The 25,351-nt window shown below is 41.9% G+C and overlaps 1 protein-coding gene and 1 long non-coding RNA gene across 2 annotated transcripts in view; one reads left to right on the top strand and one right to left on the bottom strand.

The window, feature by feature from the left end:
- LOC138783408 (uncharacterized) overlaps positions 1-14,764 on the bottom strand; it is a 54,024-nt gene extending 39,260 nt beyond the window's left edge. Inside the window, exon 1 of the long non-coding RNA XR_011361682.1 lies at positions 14,691-14,764. This is a non-coding gene — a long non-coding RNA (uncharacterized lncRNA). The remainder of the gene's footprint in view (positions 1-14,690) is intronic.
- EXOC2 (exocyst complex component 2) overlaps positions 1-25,351 on the top strand; it is a 128,472-nt gene that overhangs the window by 91,092 nt on the left and 12,029 nt on the right. The window contains exons 20-22 of the mRNA XM_069958092.1: positions 2,360-2,426; positions 5,157-5,273; positions 18,240-18,381. Coding sequence (XP_069814193.1) covers positions 2,360-2,426; positions 5,157-5,273; positions 18,240-18,381 — 326 coding nt within the window. The remainder of the gene's footprint in view (positions 1-2,359; positions 2,427-5,156; positions 5,274-18,239; positions 18,382-25,351) is intronic.

Below are 25,351 nucleotides of genomic sequence, written 5' to 3'. Positions count from 1 at the left end.
ATAAATGGTATAGAAATATCTCCAGTAAGAGAGTCCTAAGATAAATTGAATTTCCACTACTGTCTTTTTTTTCTACATTATTTGGCAAAGAGCAAATTAAGACAATACTCATTTTCAGATATACCGTAAATGGCAATACAGAAAGAGTATAGTCAGGTAGAGGTACCTTGTCACACCATAACAGCATAACAACAACTCCCTCCCAACCTCACAGCTGTACATTATGAGTGACCAATGGATCACATATAACTTGACTAATCATGGAGCATGAGCTCTCAGAGTTGTGTGCCCTAGGACAGGCTAGTGTAAAGTAGTGATACAGAAGGCAGTTCTAGACACGACAACCATTTTCCCAAAAGTTTTTCAAATTTAGTGGGTGCCTTTTGTTCAAAAAACCATGGCATTCTTGAAAATTTGCTGGTAAGGTAAAGTTTATTATAACGACAAAGGTCAGGGTGGGCCGAAACATTGCCTACTCCAAATACTGTCTCTTCATTCTGTATTATCTGGTTGGAACTAAAGCAACTCACATTGTTGTTATAATACCTTACCAGCAAATCTTCCAAGAGTGCCATGGTTTTCTTATTCGATTAAGGCTTAGGAACCTGTTTCCACTGAACACCTAACCTTAGATGGGGTGTGAGGTTACAAACCTTCTGTTTAAAAATATATCCGTCTCTCAATCAAAATTGTAGTGTTAAGGGCACCAATTATTTCTGGGAGTCCTGGCAGACTCTTCTTTTAGCCACTTCTAGCTTTTTACACTCCTCTTAAATAAGTTCTTTCACATAACCCAATACACATACAGTACTTTAGGGGAGTAAGAAATCCTTATGCTGAACACTCTAAGGCTATGTTTACACAAGTTATGTACAACGGCCATTGTAGTGAGTGTAAAACAATGGTTGTTGTTGCGTTGAAAAGTGCACTGAAATCAATGCGCAATGTCTGGAAATAATTGACACATCAATTATTTCCATGGCCATAGCAAACAACGGCCGTTGATCAATACAGTGTGTGAAAAATGGCCGTTGATTGCACTGACTTCAGTGCAACACATTTCTCTATGACAAGAATGGCCGTTGTTTTAATTGAAGACAACATAGTCCGTTCTTTTAATAAAAAATACGTTGTCTGAACATGGCCTGAAAGTAAAATCTCCAATTTGAGACCATAGGTCTAATTAGGTATTGTACTATTGATCTATAATTGCGATATTTTGGTACCCCATTTTGGCTTAAATATATATTTAATGGTATTTGAAGTTTTTCACCACACCATACATGGTAATTCCTCTGTTGTGGTAGTTCTGTCGATGCGTGCTGTGTGTTGTCTAGCTAGGATGCCATCAGTGCTTACCCAGCTAGTAGCAGGACTTGTGAGCACACGCTTGTCATAGTAGAACTTAAGTCAAACACGTGTGTATTGTTATTGCAAGACACCAAATCTCATGATGGGTCTGGCCAGAACTGGTAGTTGCCAGCTATAACCGGCTCCATGTCTGGCACAGACTGGTAGTATATTTATGAGGAGTTCCTGGAATCAGATGCTTCCCTCTCCTCTTCTCAGCTGCACATCTGTAGGTGTATGGAGGCATGGATACACACATTTGTTCTAGAACATATTTTCATGTCATCACACAAATTATATATTCACAGCATGGAGGCATAAAAGTCATTTTTATTGTTGTTTTTGACTTATACCTTTTATATTAAATAATAATAATAATTCAACTTTAACTTGTTTGGTTAGAGTTTGTCCATATAGTCTTACTTTTCTGGTTCAATATATTTTATAAAAAATGTTTCTTTTTTCAAATGGATAAACAATATACCATTTACATTTTAATTAATATGTAACATTCAGTGCAATGATACATAGAAAAGGATAATGTATAATCATGCCATACAATCACATTAAACAACTCTAGTAACTTGTAAGATATAGTTACGTTACCTTATTATGGTATTAATAAACTTTTTAATTAGTGGCCATCTTACTTTTCTAACTGAGGTGATTTTACAGCAAACAGTTTAAGTAGTAGACTTTATTAAGTAGCAGACTTTATTTTCCTGTATTCCAGGTAAAAGAGACAGTTTCTGAAAGCGTTCAGCATATTTAAGCGATTAACAATCTCTCCAGCAGCCTACGGAGCTAGTTACCCATAAACAAGTAGCAAAACATATTTCTTTTAATTTGTTTGGTTGTAAATTTACATTCCTAGAAAACAGAATTATAGTCATGAGATACTTGTGACCCCACAGAAATCACCTTTTTTGTGCTTAAGTTTTCATTTGTAAAAAGTCAGTTATGTCACTATCCTGTATTTCTCACAATTGTTTTCTTTTTTTTTTCTTAGTGTTTCAGCTGATATTTCATCTCCTGACCTATTTGGAAGTCTTAATGAGGAGCCCACAATATCCTCTGTATGTGTTTTGAAAATTATTTTAGTGCTTGTTTTATTGCATCTGTGATTTAAAGTGACACAGTACCCACAATCTGACCCCCCCCCCCCCCAAACCACTTGTACCTTCGGATAGCTGCTTTTAATCCAAGACCTGTCCTGCGGTCCGTTCGGCAGGTGATAGTTATTGTCCTAAAAAAATACTTTTACACTTGAAGCCCCGTGCCCTACGGGCGTATCTGTGCCCTAACTTTGCACCACCCCCCTCCGTCACTCCCCCCCGCCCTCCTCATTATTAGGAATGCTCCAGGCAGATTGCCTCCTATTCCCCACCTGTGTCAGCCCGGCACATGGGCTGGATCGTTAAGGCACCTGTGCAATGTTCATGGAGAAAATGTTTCAGTGGCATTCCTAATGATGAAGAGGGTGGGGAGGAGGGACGGAGGGGTGGTGCAAAGTTAGGGCACAGATACGCCCGTAGAGCACGGGGTTGCAAGTTTAAAAGTATTTTTTTAGGACAATAACTGCATTACCGGCCGAACGGACCCCAGGACAGATCTTTTAAAAGCAGCTATCCGAAGGTACAAGTGGTTTGGGGGGGGGGGGGGGGTCAGATTGTGGGTACAGAGTCACTTTTAAGGCCCTATTACATGTCAAATCAGTCAGATATCACCCTGTGTAATAGGGCCAGTGATCAGCCGCCAAATGAGCAAAAACTCACTTGTTGGCTAATTGTTCAATTCTAAACTACCCAATCTACCCTATCTGTTATCTGACGGGCATCTCTCTGTTCAATAGGGAATATGTGGCCAATTAAGCCAGTGGCCATACAAACAATTTAGTGATTATAGGTGTGTCTGTGGCAAGGCTTGGCCAATGTAATACGACCAGCACAGTTACTTGTAAAACCATGTGTGTAAAATGCTCACAGCAACCAATCACAGTTTGGGCAGTTTACCCACTTTGATAAATCTCGCAGCATATGTTTATAAAATACACAGAATCTATAGAGTCCATATCAACTATCAACATATTACTATAATGTAAAAAGTTTAAGTTTTTTTTATAGGAGTGTGATCAGCATCCTGCTCATTAGTATGTTTTTCCCAGAAAACCCCTTTAATATTTTATTATAATATTATTGCAGTCTGGCTGATGACAGTCTCTTTGTCCTGGAATACCTTGGGGACAGGTGTAGTGTGCCAGACGTACTGCCCTGTATGAAGGTAGAAGTGTTGCCCAGTATGAAAACGTGTACCTGGCATAAAAGAAGTAATCTTAAGGATACCCAGATTTAGTAGGAATAATAGAAGAATAAAGGAAAAAGTGTGAAATGTGTATTTGTTAAAGCAAAATGAGTTAAATCGACTGATGAATAAAACTTTTTCACTTTTTAAAAATGGGGCATCTCTACATAAAACTTGCTTTATTCACTGTAGTAAATTAAGTACAACAGTTTCCATTCCATGGGCGGCAAAAAGTGACCTATGTTTTTGCCCTGGTTATGTTTTCCCATCCCTGTTTATTCATCAGGTTTTTTGTAAAATTGATATTTTACTAGTGAAAACTTTTTGCTTTTATGATGGAAATGAAACTCACTTTTTAGGGCTTTATATGAGTTTTGACTAGTCCTGGTTCTCTGTCAGCGCACTCTGCAGGGGTGATTGATGGGAAAAGTGGGCTGTTAAAGGCTGCCAAACAGGCAACATGGTAGGAGGCCTGCTTACAACATCTCTGCAGCGTCCCTGGGAGCTTTATAAGCACAAATGTGCTTATTGGTTCCCTTTAAAAGGGATAAAGTCTCTGTAGTTTTAACCTGCCATAGATAGTAAGGCTGTCCTTACACAAGATAAGCTATCACTGGAGGTGTCTGACAGCAGCTTATTCAACTCTCCCCATTCAGAACACATACATGCTTGGCCAAGCCAAATGCTTTTTGTGCAGGCAAAAATATTATTGATTGTCAGCAGTACTCCCTTTACTCCCTATGTAAACATGATGAGCAGGCAATGATGCTGCACAAACCTATTTATGTATGTGCTTACTTATAACTGCCTATTTTTATGAACATACATTAACTAAGGGGCCTAACAATGTGTCCTAGTTCTGTTAAAGACCCTTAAACACTAAGGCGGATTTACAACGTTTGCGTCTCTGGCGTATGCCAGGGATAAGGTGCAGATCCTTGCCTTTTCCCTGGCTTCAGGTGCGGATAGAGAGGTAGGTAGTCAAGGTGTGAGGAGGTGTGGCCTCCTCCCATGCCTGACTTATTAAGGTTTATATCTGAAAACAGGCGTAGACCAGGCAAAAATCTGCATCTGCTTCAGAGCAGGTGAAGATTTCAGCTCAATGCCTGCGCCCAGCGCTGGGCCAGCCAACTGTACTAAGAGAGGTCCGTCTCTTAGTAAATCCAGCCAGGGAAAAGGTGGTGGGGCTTTATGATTGGCATACTCGTACACCAGTCTTGATAAATGTCCCCATAAGAATTTAGAGTACAGAGCAGTGAGTACAGCACACAGGAAAGAAGCAACTAGTACAAGGGGAATTCTGTAAGAGAGTAGCATACTGCCTGATGATTATGGAAAGATTCAGGGAGTTCACACACTGCCGACTTCCTGACTGCAGACTGTAAGGCAAGATTCTTGTTAAATATTGCATCCTACAGTCCAAAATACAGTAATATGTAATAGATGCTCCTAGCCCTTAACATGTATATTAATTTGTTTCTTCTTTCTTATATTTTTCATTTTAGGAGAAAAAACTCTTAATTGTTCTGAGCAATTGCAACTACCTGGAAAGACATACTTTGCTAAATATTGCTGACCATTTTGAGAAACATGGCTTTCAGGGAATAGAGAGCATAACAAAGGTATTGTCCCAGTTTATTTTGTCTTTTTTTTTTTTTTTTAGTGTCTCTACCTTAAGAGACTGATTGGTGTCCTTGTCTCTGCACCACCAGTATAAAACACATCCATGTTTCTGGCCTTTGTTACAAAAGTGATAGCATGAATTCATATTTATGGCTATACCTAGGATATGCACTACCGCTAATGCCTCTTCTCACCCTATTTGTTTTTATATTCATCTAAGTGTTGGTGTTAATTTTGGACACTGTAAGGTACATTAACCCCTTAAGGACCCATGACCTACATGTACGTCATTTAGCCCAGCAGCTGTATGAAGTGAGCTTAAGAGCTGAGCTAGCTTCATAGAGAATGAGCACTGGCTGCTATCAGCAGGTGGGTCCTTATTGTCAATTACTGGCAGCAGCAATCGCACTCACACACACACATTAACTCTCTTTAAAATACTTACCTCTGTGCAGGCCAGTCAGTGATTATTTTGATAGAGTCTGACTCTAATGGTCCTTTTAGACGGAGCGATAATTCGCCCGATCGTACGATTAACGATTTTGAATGAACGACGTGTTTTTTTATAACGATCAGCATTTAGACGGAACAATACATCGTACAGAAAAATCGTTTTGCGATCGCTTAAGCCTATCTCACACATAGGTGAAATCGTTGAAAGACTGTTTACACGGAACTAGGGATGCACGATGCACCGAAATATCGATACTACTATCGATATTTCGGGCAAAAAAACCGTTCGATACCAGGATTTCCTGGTATCGAAACTTTAAGTTAAGCAGAGAACACGGTGGGCGGCTAGCTGAGCGCCGGCCGTGTTCTCTATGTGCCTCCCCCTGCCCCCTGCAGTCTCCTCCTCTTCTCTCCCTCCCTCCGCTCCCATTGGCGCCAATTTCAAATAGCCGGCACTTAGCTATTGCTAGTGCCGGCTATTTAAGTATATAGATTCCGCTGTCACACTGACAGCGGCATCTGACCCCTCCTGAGCCCGCTCCATATGCTGCAGGGGTCGGCTACTGTGTGTAACAGACCCCCGCTGCTGGTGTCTCTCTGATAACAGAGTCCGGCTCCGCCAGACTCTGTTATCAGAGAGATGATTTATGCCGAGGAGCCGGAGCTGCACGGAGAGCGGCTGGAGAGGGAGAGCAGGAGAGGAGGACGGAGGAGAAGGCTGGAGGGAGAGCGGGATGTCCGGGAGAGAGGACGGAGGAGAAGGCTGGAGGGAGAGCGGGATGTCCGGGAGAGAGGACGGAGGAGAAGGCTGGAGGGAGAGCGGGATGTCCGGGAGAGGAGCCGGAGCTGCACAGAAGAGAGCGGGAGGTCACGGAGAGAGGAGGACGGAGAAGGCTGGAGGTGGGGAGGATGAAGAGGGAGAGCGGGGGTCTGTGAGATCCGGGGGAAGTGCAGCACATGTGAGGATCCAGCCGGCTGGCAGGTGGGGGAGGTGGCCGGGGCTGAGAGGAGCAGATAAGATCGGCTGTAGTGTGTGGGATCCTGTGTAACCTCCTCTTCTTTTCCTCCGCAATCTTGGTAACTGGTGCAGCAGAGCTGTCTTAGTGATAGCTGATGCAGCAGAGCTGTCTTAGTGGTGGGTGGTGCAGGAGAGCTGTCTTAGTGATAGCTGATGTAGCAGAGCTGTCTTAGTGATAGCTGATGTAGCAGAGCTGTCTTAGTGATAGCTGATGTAGCAGAGCTGTCTTAGTGATAGCTGATGTAGCAGAGCTGTCTTAGTGATAGCTGATGTAGCAGAGCTGTCTTAGTGATAGCTGATGTAGCAGAGCTGTCTTAGTGATAGCTGATGTAGCAGAGCTGTCTTAGTGATAGCTGATGTAGCAGAGCTGTCTTAGTGATAGCTGATGTAGCAGAGCTGTCTTAGTGATAGCTGATGTAGCAGAGCTGTCTTAGTGATAGCTGATGTAGCAGAGCTGTCTTAGTGATAGCTGATGTAGCAGAGCTGTCTTAGTGATAGCTGATGTAGCAGAGCTGTCTTAGTGATATCGGATGTAGCAGAGCTGTCTTAGTGATAGCTGATGTAGCAGAGCTGTCTTAGTGATAGCTGATGTAGCAGAGCTGTCTTAGTGATTTCGGATGTAGCAGAGCTGTCTTAGTGATAGCTGATGTAGCAGAGCTGTCTTAGTGATAGCTGATGCAGCAGAGCTGTCTTAGTGATAGCTGATGCAGCAGAGCTGTCTTAGTGATAGCTGATGCAGCAGAGCTGTCTTAGTGATAGCTGATGCAGCAGAGCTGTCTTAGTGATAGCTGATGTAGCAGAGCTGTCTTAGTGATAGCTGATGCAGCAGAGCTGTCTTAGTGATAGCTGATGCAGCAGAGCTGTCTTAGTGATAGCTGATGCAGCAGAGCTGTCTTAGTGATAGCTGATGCAGCAGAGCTGTCTTAGTGATAGCTGATGCAGCAGAGCTGTCTTAGTGATAGCTGATGCAGCAGAGCTGTCTTAGTGATAGCTGATGTAGCAGAGCTGTCTTAGTGATAGCTGATGTAGCAGAGCTGTCTTAGTGATAGCTGATGCAGCAGAGCTGTCTTAGTGATAGCTGATGCAGCAGAGCTGTCTTAGTGATAGCTGATGCAGCAGAGCTGTCTTAGTGATAGCTGATGCAGCAGAGCTGTCTTAGTGATAGCTGATGCAGCAGAGCTGTCTTAGTGATAGCTGATGCAGCAGAGCTGTCTTAGTGATAGCTGATGCAGCAGAGCTGTCTTAGTGATAGCTGATGCAGCAGAGCTGTCTTAGTGATAGCTGATGCAGCAGAGCTGTCTTAGTGATAGCTGATGCAGCAGAGCTGTCTTAGTGATAGCTGATGCAGCAGAGCTGTCTTAGTGATAGCTGATGCAGCAGAGCTGTCTTAGTGATAGCTGATGCAGCAGAGCTGTCTTAGTGATAGCTGATGTAGCAGAGCTGTCTTAGTGATAGCTGATGCAGATGCAGCAGAGCTGTCTTAGTGATAGCTGATGCAGCAGAGCTGTCTTAGTGATAGCTGATGTAGCAGAGCTGTCTTAGTGATAGCTGATGCAGCAGAGCTGTCTTAGTGATAGCTGATGTAGCAGAGCTGTCTTAGTGATAGCTGATGCAGCAGAGCTGTCTTAGTGATAGCTGATGCAGCAGAGCTGTCTTAGTGATAGCTGATGCAGCAGAGCTGTCTTAGTGATAGCTGATGCAGCAGAGCTGTCTTAGTGATAGCTGATGCAGCAGAGCTGTCTTAGTGATAGCTGATGCAGCAGAGCTGTCTTAGTGATAGCTGATGCAGCAGAGCTGTCTTAGTGATATCGGATGTAGCAGAGCTGTCTTAGTGATATCGGATGCAGCAGAGCTGTCTTAGACAGATATCACTAACTTTATTTTTAACACAATAAAATAAAAATAGGCCAAAAATTGGTATCACTGTAATAGTGCAGGGGTATTATATTTCTACCATTTTTTTTTTTTTTCTTTTATACTTTACTAAGTATCGAACTGGTATTGAGTATCGAAATAAAAAAGTTAGTATCGGTATCGAACTCAAAATTCTGGTATCGTGACATCACTACACGGAACACGGTTGGAGTGTCATTTCAGTACTGCAGTATCTGCACAAAAATGATGCAGTAACACAAATAGATAATGCTAAACGGCAAAGAGGATAAGAGCCGGCACTGCCAATCCCACCTGCACAAAAAACAAGACACAAACAGTATATCCCATGTAAGATAATATGGGATAATTTCCTTATTGTGGGAATCAACTTCAAAGATAAAAGATGCTTGATCATAATATGTGAGTGGAGATGAAAAGAAAAAAAAATTAAAAATTGCTTTATTCCAATATCAGCATTACAGGTAGAGAATACAGCGTGCTGTGCGGGTGGGACCACAATGAAATGATAAAGTACTGCAAATAATTCAGTAACACAATGAAACTGCAATGTGTGAACACAGCCTAGATGTTCTGCAACAGCTTTGGGCGGGGAATGTGCAGGGTGGAGGAATGTTATGGAATAGTTGAGGGAAAGCATTGCATTCTGGAACCTGTAGTACTGAGTACATCTGCTCAACCAGGAAATACAGAAACACAAAACAGAACAAAACCCCCCAAAACAAATGGATTTTTGGTAGTTTCAAAGCTGGGATAGATAGGTAAGTATTGTTATATGCTTCTGCAGAAGTTTCATTTTTTTTAACCTCTACACGGAGTTCCCCTTTAAAAACATCACAAAGCCCCTATGACACATTGTAGTGTGTGCAATTTCTCAGTCCATTAAGATATAACAATATTTAAGAGCTATGGCTCTTAGAAGGCAAGGAGAAAAAAAAAAAATGCAAAAAAACACCCCACATCTATACCTGTACTACTATTACTAATCCCCTCATTTGTACCTGTACTACTACACCCCTCATCTTTACCTGTACTACTACACTCCAAATCTATACCTGTACTACTACTAATCCCCTCATATGTACATGTACCACTACACCCCACATCTATACCTGTACTACTGCTACACCCCTCATCTATACCTGTACTACTACTACAACCCTCATCTTTACCTGTACTACTACTAATCCCCTCATCTTTACCTGTATTACTACACCCCTCATCTTTATCTGTACTACTATAACCCTCATCTTTACCTGTGCTACTATAACCCTCATCTTTACCTGTACTACTAAACCCCTTATCCACTATACCTCCATTACTACACCCTTACCTAGATGGAGGCACAAAGAAGATTGCCTATACTATATGGGGCACAGAGTGGCACATATTTGGGAAAACTACTTATATGGGGCACAGATTGGGCTTGTCTACTACATGGGGGCACAGAGGGGGCTTGTCTACTAAATGGGGGCACAGGGGGAGCATTGTTACAGTGGGAAGCAATACAGTTGTCTCAAACGTCATTAAAATAGTATCTGACGTTGCAAGGAGACAAATGTTTTTGTTTATTTAGCAAAAAGAAAAAAAACAAGCTTTAAATCGAAAATCGTCCCAAAAATTTTTTAACTTGAGATTTTGTTTTTTGGCCCATATCGCCCAGCCCTAGGTTGAAGTTAAGAACACAAAATGTTATGCTTGCCTCTCCATGCTCCCCTGGTGTCCTGATGTGTCTTTTCCGGTGTACCCCTGCTGGCTGCAGCTGCCGCTACTTCTGAGACAGATTCATCTCAGGAGTGGGCTGTCACTTCTGAGATAAGTTTGTCTCAAAAGTAGTGGTGGCTGTAATCAGCAGAAAACACCAGAAAGGGCACAGCTCTCACTTATAATGTTCCAAAACATAGAATTATAATGGAGCCTATGAAATTTCTGGTAGGTGCAATGGCCGGGACTTCCATAGGCTCTGTTATAATTTTGCCCAGTGCTACATTAGCAGAGAGAACAGAGATGAAGATGCAGAGCGTGTGCTGCTAAACACTTCTGCCCCTTCGTTCTAGCTGTCGGTGGTCTTAGCACCAGGACCCGCACCGATACAAACCGCTGACATGTGGCTGTAACATGTCAGAAGTTTGTTCTATCAGGGCTGTGGAGTCGGTAAGCCGCAGACTTCAGGACCGACTCAGACTTCCGACTCCTGCTCCCTTATAAATGGTCAGTCATATACCAGGGGAGTTATTTATCACACTGGCTCAGTAGCTTCTTCCTAATGTCCTACATGATCCTGGGGTGACTTCTGAGGAAATAAGGAAAGATCTAAAGCAGCTTCGCCTGTGTGTGCAGTGGATGCAGCCAGTCTCCAGCCTTCATGTCCTGAACTACTCACAACTAGACTGGATGGAGCAGGTGGTCTTTTCCTGCTGACAATCTTCTATGTTTCTAACTAAATATTCACCATACACACATAAATACTGCTAACAATGCTAGATCCCTGTGATATAGAGGGGGTCACACACAGTGATATAGAGGGGTCACTGTGGGTGTGGGGGCACTCCATTGCACACACACAGCCTGCCAAAGCGCGCGCGCACACACACACACACACACACACACACACGCCATCTGCAGCCATAGTACATACACACACACACAGCCTGCTGCAGCCATAACACACACACAGCCTGCTGCAGCCATAGCGCACACACAGCCTACTGCAGCCATAGCGCACACACACAGCCTGCTGCAACCATAGCGCACACACACACACAGCTGCAGCCATAGAACACTAGAGAAAAACACCACATTGAGGACAGAGGTTACTGCTACACTACTTATGTTTTCTCCTCCTCCTGATCTATATTACACAGGATATCTTTATATTACACTGCTGCTAATATACAATCATCCAGCATCCAGGAAGATAACAGCACAGATCTCCCCCCACACAATGGACTCTTCCAGCTCAGAAACAAACTGCTAAATAGTGACCGACTACTTTTCCTTGACCCTTATGTAATAGGGCCAGTGTCCTATTAGACTGTTGCTCGTAATATATATTGATGAGCAAAACGTATAAAATTCATATCAAAACTCAATTCTTAATTATTCTGGGATTTTATTTAAAGCTGAAGTCTGAGTCGGTGCATATTTTCCAACTCCAGCCAAAACTAGCTCCGGCTCCGACTCCACAGCCCTAGTTCTAATGACAGGTACGCTTTTAGTCTATTTCACCCACACTTAATAGAACAGGTAAGAGTTCCAACTAACAAATTCTCTTAGAGAATGTGCAAATCGCTTATCCACTTCCTGCCTTCAGATTTCTGCTTAAGGTATTTGGCACGCAATTATTCCGTGTCAGCATTTTACCCTTCAGATCATTATCATCAAAGAAGGAGAAAAATCTATTAAATCTCTGTCACTTTGGTTCTCCTTTATGAGTTATAGATGGGAATTTATTTTTCATAGAATTAAAATGTCATGGGCGACATTACATATCACGTTATTTAGTATTTTTGTGTTATCTTTGATGACCTATCAAGGCTTTGATCAAAGCTGTAATCATTTTCCGTAGATATGTGTTTTTGTGTACATGGCCATGCTCGTGTCTTTTTATAGCATTCTTTTACTATGGAATTGCTGAATTTCTTTAAAATACTTTTTGTTCAGACATAAGAAAATGTAACCATTTACTTTTAGTACTATATCATCTTTTAATATAATTATTTTTCTCATTTACATGGGTATAGCTTAATAATTTCACATAAATCATTTGTTTATATATGTCAGTGTTATATCAAAATTTGAAGGACTTATCCTGCCACAGGATAGGGGCTAACTAGCTTATTAGTAAGGGTATAACTGCTGAGGTCTTCAAATCATAAATCAGTTTTCCCGTGAGTGAATGGAGCCTCATTACCGCCATTTCATTAATTCTCAATGGGACCACTGAATATTGTCTAGCATTGAATGTGCAAAAGTCCCCTAGACAGTGTATGGACCTTGCATGTGTGTTGCTGATTTATTCATTAAATGGACACTTGACCTCCATTCTCATATTTATTGGGGGCCCCAGTGGTTGATCCCCAGCAATCAGCTAGTTATCTCCTGCTCTTTAAATTGGAAATAACTTTTAATCTTGGGATAACACCTTTAACTTTTCCAGCATTACTGTAAATAGGTAACATGTCTATAACAAATCATTACAGGTATACATAGATTAGTACCCAATTTTTTTAAAATCCTTGAACTGCAAATCTGTCTGGTCATGGAGTGAGTCCCATATCTCTATATAAGAACATATATAAGAGATTTACTTCTATAGAACAGCTGAGTTTCCGTTACAGTCATAATTATATTTCTCATCATTTGCGAAAAAAAGAATTATTTAGGAACTTATTTACTTGTTATTTTGGAGACTGTAGTTAAAGTGACTCTGTACCCACAATCTGACCCCCAACTCCCCCCCCCCCACAACCGCTTGTACCTTCGGATAGCTGCTTTTAATTCAAGATCTGTCCTGGGGTCTGTTTGGCAGGTGATGCAGTTATTGTCCTAAAAAATAACTTTTAAACTGGCAGCCCTGTGTCAAACTGCCGTGGCCTAGATTGTGTATGCATTAGGCTGGCACAACCTCTCTGTCCCTTTTCCCTGCCCTCCTCATCATTAGCAATGCTCGAGGCAGATTTTCTACTATTCCTCACCTGTGTCAGCACGGCACATGGACTGGATCGTTAAGGCACCTGTGCAATGTTTAGACAGAAGAAAATGTTCTAGGGGCATTCTTAATGATGAAGATGGTGGGGAGGAGGGACATAGGGGTAAGGCAAAGTTAGGGCACAGATATTCTAGGCCACTGCCGTTTGACACAGGGCTACAGGTTTAACCCTTAGGCGACTCTGGACGTACCTGTACGTCCAGGGCCGCCTACGTGTGTTTAGAGCGGGGCCGCGCGGCGGCCGCACTCTGAACCGCCGTGGTCCCGGGTGCGGCATGTACCCCGGACCGCGGCTATAAAGTAATCGGATGCAGCTGTCAAAGTTGACGGCTGCATACGATTACTTGAATGCAGCTATTCCTGGTGTCTAGTGGGGTGGATCGCTCCTCCGGGACAACGGAGTGATCCACACATCCTACTCCTGCCGGGCTCTGCGCCGTAATGGCGCTGATCCCGGCTCGGCACTCGATTGCTTCCGGCTGCATCACCTGCCGAACGGACCCCTGGACAGATCTTGGATTAAAAGCAGCTGTCCGAAGGTACAAGTGGTTTGGGAGGGACAGATTGTGGGTACAGAGTCGCTTTAAAGCGACTCTGTACCCACAATCTGACCCCCCAAACCACTTGTACCTTAAGATAGCTGCTTTTAATCCAAGATCTGTCCTGGGGTCCGTTCGGCAGGTGATGCAGTTATTGTCATAAAAAACAACTTTTAAACTTTCAGCTTCGTGCCCTATGGCCGTGGCTTACATTGTGTATGCATTAGGCTGGCACCACCTCTCTATCCCTCCTCCCCATGCTCCTCATCACTAGGAATGCTCCAGGCAGATTGCCTACTATTCGTCAGCTTTGTGAGTACTGAACATGGGCTGGATTTTTAAGGCACCTGTGCAATGTTCACACAGGAGGCAATCTGCCTGGAGCATTCCTAATGATGAGGAAGGTGGGGAGGAGGGACGAAGAGGTGGTGCCAGCCTAATGCATACACAATGTAACCCACGGCCATAGGGCACGAAGCTGAAAGTTTAAAAGTTGTTTTCTATGACAATAACTGCATCACCTGCTGAACGGACCCCAGGACAGATCTTGAATCTTGAAAAGCAGCTATCCGAAGGTACAAGTGGTTTGGGGGGGGGGCAGATTGTGGGTACAGAGTCACTTTAAGTAGTATATGCTTGTAATACCCACAGAATTATTTTGCTATACACAGACTACGTCATAAGTAGTGAATAAAGCAAAAAATTATGACCAAAGTTGTTAAGCATTCAAGTGCTTGTCAGTTGTCATTCACGCTCCAAAGTGCTGACACTGTTAGATAGCTATTCGGTGAGAGACACAAACCATGACAGCAGCATCGAATGGGTCCCGGTGGATCCCGGACGGCGCCGTGGGTGACTTACGCGATCGCGATGTCCCGCGGCGCCGTCCGGGGTCCCGATGTCTCCATGGTGATCCCGGGGTCCTAATGAAGGTCCCCGGGGTCACCATGGAGATGCCTCATGCTGACAGGGGTGGCCGTGGCTATTGCCTGTCAGCATGAGGTATGATACAATACACTGCAGTACATCAGGTACTGCAATGTATTGTATCAGTGATCAAAGTATTTTACACTAGTGTACAGTAATGTACACTAGTGTAAAAGTAAAAAAAAGTGTGCACCAAACACAACACATAACCCCCCAGCCCCCCCAATAATAAAGATGCATTACATTCCCTATACCCAATAAAACGTGAAATAAAAGTGATCAAAAACACAAATCATATACATATTTGGTATCGCCACATCCGTAACGACCCAATCTATAAAACTATATCAAAAATTATATCGCACGACACACGCTGTAAAAAAAAAATAAAAAAACAGTACCAGAATAGCTGTATTTTATCAATCCACTTTAGAAAATACGTCATAAAAGAGATCAAAAAGTCATATACATATAAAACTTGGTATCAATAGAAACTACAGATCTTCTCGCAAAAAATAAACCCAAAACCAGCTCTGTCGCGCAAAAGATGAGAACGCTCTGGATCTTGCAATGCGGCGACAGTTTTTGTGGGTTTTTGCTAGCAAGATAGTTTCTATTGCGCCAAAGTGATAACAGTTAAAAAAAAATACACAAATGTGGTATCGCCGTAACCGTAGCGACCCAGAGAATACATGTCATGCCATCAGCTCTTCATGGCGATGGCGCAGAATAGTGCAGCGGCGCCGGTAATGCCCGCAGCCCCCTCCTCTCAGCTACCAGAGGTAGCTGAGGGGTTGGGGCAGAGTGTGGGGTCAGTCCCGGCAAGTCCCCTCACCGGCGATCGCCGTTATTATCAGTATAACGGCGGCCACCGGTAACAGACATTGCCAGCGCAGCTGAACGCTTTCATCTCTTCTCACCGTGAATCCACAGTGAGAGGAGATGAGAACATGTCCCCCCCTGTCCCCAGAATTAACCCTAGTGACCTGGTCACTGACCCTCCCCTCCCAGGGCGGCCATCTGATCCAAGATGGCCGACGCCATCTCTGTGAACAGACTCTGTTCACAGTGATGGATTCCTAAAAATGATCAAAGCTTCATTCTCTCCACCACCGGAGGTGGCGGAGAGCATTGGGCAATGATCGGTGACCACCCGATGTGGTCCCAGTACAAGTGATCAGCGGTATATACTATATACCACTGATCGCTTGTTCCAAATGGTGCAGCCACTTTTTTACGCCTGTCACCAAAGTCAAGTGCCCTGGATTACTTGTAACCACCCCAGATTACCTGTAACCACCCCAGATTGCCCGTCACCACCCCAGATTGCCTGTAACCACCCTAGATTGCCTGTAATCTCCCCAGATTGTCCGTAATCTCCCCAGATTGCCCGTATCCACCCCAGATTGCCCATATCCATCCCAGACAGCTCATAATCATCCCAGACAGCCCATAACCACCCCAGATTGCCCGTCACCACCCCAGATTGCCCGTCACCACCCCAGATTGCCCGTCACCACCCCAGATTGCCCGTAATCTCCCCAGATTGCCCGTAATCTCCCCAGATTGCCCGTATTCCCCCCCAGATAGCCCATAACCATTCCAGACAGCCCGTAACCACCCCAGATTGCCACAGACTGCCTATAACTACCCCAAATTGCCTGTAACCACCCCAGATTGCTCTCAACCAGCCCAGATTTCCCGTCACCACCCCAGATTGCCCGTTGCAACCCCAGATAGTCAGTGAACACCACCAGATTGCCCGTCACCACCCCATACAGCCAGTAAACACCCCCAGATTGCCCGTAACCACCCCAGATTGCCCGTAACCACCCCAGATTGCCCGTGACCACCCCAGATTGACCGTAACCACCCCAGATTGGCACATACTGCTCGTAACCACCCCAGATTGCCCATAACCCCACCAGATTGCCTGTTGCCACCTCAGATAGCCAGTAAACACCCCGAGATTGTCCATTACCACCCCAGATAACCAGTAAACACCCACATATTGCCTGTAACTAAAATGACACTCCTTCTCTTCTGAGCCCTGCTGTGTGCCCATACAGGGGTTTATGCCCACATATGGGGTACCATTGTACTCAGGAGAACCTGTGTTACAAATTTTGGGGTGCTTTTTCTCCCCTGTTCCTAGTGAAATTGAGAAATTTCAAACCAAACAAACATGTTATTGGAAAAATTCTATTTTTTTCATTTTTACGGTCTAGTTTTGAATACTTTCCTCCAATACCTGTGGGGTCAAAATGGTCACCACACCCCAAGATGTATTCTTTGAGGGGTGTACTTTCCAAAATGGGGTGACTTTTGGGGGGGTTCTATTCTGCTGACACTACAGGGGCTCTGCAAACGCACCTGGCGCTCGGAAACTTCTTCATCAAAATCTGAACTGGAAATGCTAATAGGCGCTCCTTCCCTTCTGAGCCCCGCTGTGTGCCGATACAGTGGTTTACACCCACATATGGGGTACCATTGTACTCAGGAGAACCTGCGTTACAAAATATGGGGTGCATTTTCTCTCATGTTTATTATGAAAATGAGATACTTTAATCTTAACAAATATATTATTGGAAAATTTCTATTTTCCATTTTTTTTCTGGCCTAATTGTGAATACTTTCCTCCAGCCCCTGTAGGGTTAAAATGCTCATTATACCCCTAGATTAATTCTTTAAGGTGTCTAGTTTCCAAAATTGGGTTACCTATGGGGGTTTCCAGTATACAAGCCTCCTAAATCAACTTAAAAAAAGAACTGGTCCCTAAAAAAATCAGTTTTGAAAATTTCATGAAAATTTGATAATTTGCTGATACATTTCTAAGCCCCGTAACACCCTAAAAAAGTGAAATATGTTTACGAAATGAAGCCAGAATAAAGAGGACATATTGATAATGTGATAATATTAATAATTACTAACTAATTTTTGTCATGTGCCTTTTTTTTTTTTTAGAAGCAAAGAATTTCAAAGTTCGTAAAGTGCAACATTTTCAAATTTTTCATTATATTTTGATGTTTTTCACAAAAAACACACAAGACAGTGACCAAATTTTGCCACTAACATAAAGTACCATATGTTACGAAAAAACAATCTCAAAATCGCTAGCATACGTTAAAACATCACTGAGCTATAAGCGCATAAAGTGAGACAGGTCAGATTTTGAAAAATGAGCCTGGTCATTAAGGCCCAAACAGGCTTGGTCCCTAAGGGGTTAAATAGCAGATACTGAGTTGCATATACAGTATATATCAAGTAAAATGAAATAAGTATACTGTGTATAGCAAATACAGAGGTTGTTCTCCAGAAAATAAAATAGACAAATAAATTGTAAAAATAATCTATAAAAAATTATTACCATTAGGGACATACTTGTGAATCTAACAGTTCATGGTTTGTTGTTTACATTCCAAAGGCCAGCAAAGAGTCTCTAAAGGAACTGGACCAAAACTTATTTGAGAAATTTATCGAGACTAAAGCAGATCCTATTGTTGGATCTCTGGAGCCTGGAATTTATGCTGGGTACTTTGACTGGAAAGACTGCCTTACTCCCACAGGTAATCCACACATGTATTTTGTGTCTAAGAGGTGTAAATTATAATGTGTTTTTGTGTTTTGGATTTATTAAGACAAGAAATAATAATATTCTCAGCCATAAAAGCTATGGGCCTCTTTCCTTGTCCCCCCGGGACTCCTTTTTTGCTTGTTTGCCTAATACCCTTTTTATCTGGCTTAAGGAGGGTGGACTGAGACAGCCAATACTATAATCATGTTCGCCATATGCGGAAAAAACTCCTGCAGCTAGCTGCCAGTGTGTGAGTCTACTTGCCATACTTTGTTTATTAAGTACCGCAAGCAGGTGTGGTTTCGCCCACATTTAGCAACTACATATAGTACTGCCCAACCTTCTCAGCCCACTCCCTTCAAGCCTGATAGGAAGGTTTCAGGCTGAGATAATAGCAGCCTGAAAGTGAGCCACATAGTCCTCCTAAAGTGAGCGGTTAATGGAACTGTGGGAAGCCCCATAGCCTTGCATTGTAAGTCTAGTGCAGTGGAAGTCTATGAAGCTTCTGACAGTTTTTTACACCACTCACTTCAGGGGCTGCTGGAATTTATTGTTATTATTTGTTGGCAGAAGTTTCTAATAATGGATTGAGTTTAGTTATTTTAAATGTTGCTTTCTTGTAGTCTTTTGTACCCTTTATCAGGGGTTTGCCATATGGCGGTTCACCACCTTACTGGGGTTGGTATTTAAATACAGCAGTTTTTTTACTATATGTTTTTTGTACATTAATCAAGTGTATTTTTGTACATCTTTTATTTAGAAAAAAGGCAGTGTTATACTACTGCTAAATGGCAGTATTATTTGAGCACTCTGTAGTTGTATTATTTAGACATTATATGCAGTTATTATGTAGATGTTGAGCGTGGACTAGGATATGGATATAGAAATTTGCAGGTTATAAAAATACAGGGACTAGAAAAAAACATGCATAAATTAAGAGTAGGGTTGCCCTACTTTGCCTTTTACTAGTGCCCGATTTTCTCTAAACTGTGTCAGTACTACTAATGCAAATTCTGTTTCCGTTGGTTTTACATTAATGTAACAAATTCTCCAAAAGTTGCCTCATTGTCACTGGGCTGGTATCCACCATATAGGCAAGCAGTGTTAGGCCTTTTTAGCACAGCTTTTGATCCCCCTCCCCCATACAATTTCTATTTTAGCTGCAGCACTCCTTGGGATGGTTTTGTCACTGTTAACTTCATTTATTTCACCTAAAGTGTGGTCTAAAATCCTTTATAACCAACCTATAATTTAAAGAAGATCCTCAGAGTGTCAACCACTCATTCTAATAGAAGTTTGAATTACTGGTTCATGCTCTGGTCACAGAGTTGTAAAGGGAAAAAGTAGGTGTCATTGACTAGAAATCAACCATTTCTTTGAAATAAACTTTAGCACATTGGCATTACAGTTACCACATATTTTAAAATGTAGCCAGCTGTAAAACAGTAATATTTAAAGTTGTTGGACACGTTATAGTAAAATAGTTCAGTGTACAGTATTAGTAAGTGTACTCACAGCCCTTACTGACAACAGCTCCCTGTGTATTCCATAGAGCTAATATCAGACTCCCCTCCTCCAAACTGTGCTGTCCTGCTCTGTGGTGAGTCTGTCCATAAGACAGCCGATCTGGAGAAGCATGTGACCATGCCTCGCGCCAACTGTCCACCACTGAGCGTGTATATGCCTATGGAGGACACTGGTGGTGGGTCATGGTCACATGCTCCTCTATGCTCGCCGCCTTATGGACACAATCACCATATCTGTTAAAGTACAGTGTAGTGCACTGGCATGCAAATAAACTCTCTTGTCTTTTGTCACAAAATATATGGTAATGGTGGAGTATGATGAACGCACTGTCAGCTGCCTGCTGTGTGTCTGAATATAGGCCGAATAGCCATTGTGAGTAGGGTATAAAATATATGCAGAAAAATCCATGTTTATTTCAAGGCGGAAACCGTTCTGAAATACACAGACAATACAAAAATCTTCAATAAAAATAAACTAAAAACAAGAAATGCTTGCAAATGAATGATGCCACTAAAGTACAATTTTATAGATATATAAATCAATAGAAAACAACAATCAGATTAACAATGCAATAGTGGAGTGAGTAGTGCTGTAAAGAAGCTAGAGTCAGAAGCAATACATTACAAAGAGACCATAGAGATTAATGTATATCACAGAATCCGTATTATAGATATCTATAGATATTGGTATAAGAAATTGGGCATGACATAAAACATATATTTATTTTTTAAAACAGTAAAAACTCACTAAGAAACAATGTAAATTATGTGTATTTTGTATTCAAACAATGGAACATTGGCTTGTGGGTGCATAACATGTGTATTGGCTCCAAAATATGCATAAAAAAATTATATGCTTGGCTTTATAAATATACCAGACTCAAACTATGTGTCTGGTGTATTCTCTGATCACTCATAATAATAAAACAACACATTATTTTAGTGTTACAATAAAGCTACAATACCATTTTGTTTTAAGTGTCACTCTTCTGTCCCACAAAAGTTGCACTTCTCTAGAGTAGAGCAATTTCAAGCTTAAAAGGAATATTCTGGTTAGCTAAACTGAACCTCAAGTTCCTGTGCAGAATGACAAATGTCTGTGCTCGTGAATTTGTTCTGCTGAGAATTCTGTAGATCCTTGTATCCAAAACATAAAGGCTCCTTTATGTAGGTTATGTTCACACTGAATAAAATCGGCCCTATGGGAGGGCTTGCTTGCCTCCTCTTCCTTCGCTCATAGAATTGACATGTCAATTCTTTGCGCGGGGAGCGGATGTGTGCAAGCCCTCCCGAAGACACACCATGGGACAATGAGGCAGGCGGGATTACGACGATTATACTCCGTGTAAACATACCCTTAGTGAGCAATTGCCACACCCTTTTATTTGTGTAAAAATTATTCTAGTAAACATTCCCCTATGACCACCATTGTACTGAGTATATGTCAATAATATAATCAATATAAAGTTCTGAGAAACTGTGTATCTATTGTAACTTTGTAACTATTGTACCACCATTGTACTGATGGCAAAGGTTAAAAGGAACACTTTCCTGGTTATGCTGCCCTTACAGAGGCCGCATAGCGTGCAGCCGGTGCTACCAGAGAAGGGTCATGTTTATTCTTTTGCTGTCACTACAGCCGCTTACCCGCCAATAACTGATGGATTTCACTTTCAGCACATTAATAGGTAAAATAAATCTGTCATCAGTGGCAGCTCTTCAATACATTAGACTCTTCTCTGGCAGTCGTGGCCACGCGCTGCAAGATTTGAAATGTAGGTTCTGCTAAATTAGTGTAAAACTTTAAATAGCTTTTAACTTATGATGCCCTCCCCAAGAAAATCTGAGGCAAAGTAGATACAAAACCTTTTATGACAAGAAGTTCCCTGTGTTTTTAATTTTGCATCTAGAAATATGCTGCATGTAAATGAAGGATTTATTCCCATGTCCCCTATTTTACGGATGGGAAAGCCCTATAGTGGAGTGTTTCCCTGCCCGGCATGATGTATCAATATCATGCCAGGAGCATGGCCCAGGTCCCCACTCAGACCAGGAAGCTGCTGGGAACCAAGCGGAGGACAGTGGACCCCAGCACTGAAGCCAGGGAGGTAGGTGCATGTTGTTGTGTTCAGGCACCTCCACCCCAACTCTTTAGAAAAAAAATGTCCGACCCTGGACTTCTCCTTTAAGTTGTTTGGCAGTTTCTGCAAAGATCAGTAGCTGAAAGAAATTCTCCTGGCAGTCTAGGCCAAATAGAGGATAAATGCTACATGTGAACCCAGTCTTATAGTGCAATGCTGCATCCCCTTTATGCTGATCAGGAGACATGTAACATCCTAACTTGGCTCCAATTTTGGAGGACAGTTAATTTTAGTTTGGCCTGCATAGGATAATTGTTCAAAGAGTTGTATTTTTACAGAATTAAAAATCCACCGCACATACTTACTGAAGTGTCTGCAATTCATGACGGGAGACTTCAGCAATGAATCTTTTAGAATTATATACGTTTCTGCAACTGGTCTGCTAGGGGTGATATAGAAATAAAAAAAGAAGCCATACTCACTTGCCCAGATCCTTTACTGGTCCCTGCGGCACTCTGTAACAAGCTGTCCTTGTAGGAACTCCTCCCTCGGCCAGTAATTGACTGAGCAAGCATCACAAAACACAGGAAGCTGCTATGGTCAGCTGGGACTAAAGGCTGTCAGAACGGCAGCTGCAGGCAGGTTAGCATAGCTTTTTTAGTTTTTTGTTTTACCCTGGGCCAAATATCTACACCATCAGAATATTCCTTCAATATTTTCTGAACTACATTGTTTTTCAGTTCTCACTAGGTAACAGAGCAATATTACATTATCCTTTCAGTGGGTTTACTTAGGAACAATTTAACTTTGTTAAAGAAGAGCCTGTGCTATGAATTCTTTATTTTTAATACCTCACCAGCAATTACCTGTAGACACATGTGCAGCAGATTATGTAAATGTCAGTATGTCTCACACTTATTTGCTTCTGCTTCTTGCAAATGATAGCTTTTACAATAAACGGAGGAATAGGAAAAGGTGTAATGTTTTGGAAAATGAGTGGCTTTACCTATGTGCTCTTCACGTAAAAAAAAAAAGTACCTACTTTATTTATATCACCCTTTGATTCTAATTTTAGCACAAACACCATTAGGCAATTCGTAAAGCTGCTGCTAAAAAAAACAGGAAGTGTGGTTAAAGATGTGGGCACGTTCCAAAACTGTTTCCAAAATTGTGCATGAAATATGAATGAAACTGCTGTAGCTTCTCAAAGTGTGTTTGCGCTTTCTGAATATTGCTTTAAAGGAATTTCAGTGCCATTAAAGAGTCTATCTAGCAGTCACTCCTCTAAAAAAGAATGTGACAGAAAAAGTCCCATTAATGACAGATGTAACAAATGTCTATAGGCTGGAACCAGTCAAACCATAGTCATAAGCTTAGCCAAATACTGTATTTTTATGCAGGCTCTACAAGAGACCCTTATACATGTAAATGTTTTTATTTTCTTAATATCCAAACTGGTGCTTTCTGATCAACTGTTAAAACAGATGTATGCTAAAGGACAGGTTGCGTGCAGGAATCAATGAGTTCTATACAAACTTTTGTATTCGTGTTTTCCAAGCAGCCCTAGGACTGTATCCATCTTTTACAGCCACCAGGAGATAAATAGCAAGCTTTTGGGTTTGATAAATCCAAACTTGTTTAGCTCTACTAGAAATGCTAATGCTTAGCAGCCCCAATCTCTTCATATCTCAGGGTCTTCCTAAAGGGTACATTCACATGTACCGTATCTTAGCAGATTTCAGGGTTTCTCGCAGTGCAATTTGCTGTAATACTAATTACTATGAAAGTCTATGGCATCTCCTTTTTCATTCCGCTGCAATAATAAAGTGCCATAGCAGTGTACAAGTTTAACTATTTAGCTGCTGTGGTGATAAAAATAATAAAGAGACCATGCTTGCCTGTCCACACTTACTCAGTGCACTGCTGGTTAGGCTGGGTTCACACTACATTTTTCCAATTCATATTTTTGATACCTTTTTGCAAAACGGATGGAAAAACCTATGTATTTGCATGCATCCGTTTTGATCAAAATGGATCCTTTTTTTTTTTTTTTTTTTTTGACGGACACAAAAAAGAAGGCCAACTGTGTTTTTGTGTACATTAAAAACAAAACGATCCCTTTTGATCCATTTTTTTAAATAATGGAAGTCAATGGAAAAACGAATGCACACAAAAGCGGATTGCAAAAACGTAGTGTGATCCTAGCCTTCAAGTTCCCTACTCAATTACTGCAATGTCCCTTTGCAGCCAGTGATTGGCTGAGCAAGCCATTACTGAGTGGGGAACCCAGAGAAGTAAGCAGGATGGCATCGGGGTAGCATCGGCAGGTAAGCATGGCTTCTTTATTTATTTATTTTTAACATCATAGAAGCAAAATCGTTAACATCGCTATGGCACTGTATTCTTGCAGCATAATAAAAATCCGCTGTGTGAATGGAGTGTCGTAAACTTTAATGATAATCAGTATTGCAGCAGATTTCACTGCAAAACTCAGTAAATGCAAACATACCCTAAAATTCCAAGGCAGACCCGTTTAAGGTTTAATACTGATGCAAGTAATCTATAAAGACCAACTGCATCTACTTACAGCTTACATTACAGGGTTTTTTCCTCGCTGTCATCTTTTCAGAGTAAAATACTTTATTACTGTAAAAGGGACTACAGTTGGGCAGTGGGCACTGTCTTGAGTTCAGTAATACCTTTCTTTACTAGTAACACTGTTCTTAAGGACAGCAGATGTGGGCTTTCACTATACAGCTAGATTTTATTGTATCAGTGAAAATTTTGGCTAAAAAAGCCCTGGTCTCTCAGTCATTACAATTTACTGAAAGCAAACTATGATATGATGTCCCGTAATTTGTGAAATCATTAATGTAAACCATCCTTGTCTTCTAATTTACAGTGGCAAATGGTGAATCAATATTTTGCAGCTAATGCACACCACTTCCTAGCCACAACTATGTTGTTTCCTTTTGTGTTATAGAGAAGAGTGGAAGGAGTCACGTGCTGTGTTTGCTGAAAATTTTCTCCATTATAGATCTTCCCTTTCTGCTTATTAGATTGGCTATTGGTTACAGTTTACTGGAACAGAGAAATGGAGCAAGTAGCAGAGTTGTTATTCTTATTATTTCAGGCCTGGGGAAATCCCACACTGACACAGACAAGTAGGCGCAGTGCTGATACTGGGATGTGTGGGTGGGGACACTTCGCTCAGACATGACATCATGATAAACAGGTAGTGGCGCTGACCACCTGGTGAATACATTGCCACTAAAGGTTAGGGAATTCTAGCTCTTTATGGGCCCTGAGAACTCTGAGTAAGAAGTGCTTCACTTTAATTTTATTATTGCAGTTT

The sequence above is a fragment of the Dendropsophus ebraccatus genome, chromosome 2 (assembly GCF_027789765.1).
Source record: "Dendropsophus ebraccatus isolate aDenEbr1 chromosome 2, aDenEbr1.pat, whole genome shotgun sequence".
Classification (NCBI taxonomy): Eukaryota; Metazoa; Chordata; class Amphibia; order Anura; family Hylidae; genus Dendropsophus; species Dendropsophus ebraccatus.
Note: the sequence above shows the minus strand (reverse complement) of the source record. Positions and strands in the feature narration are given on the sequence as shown.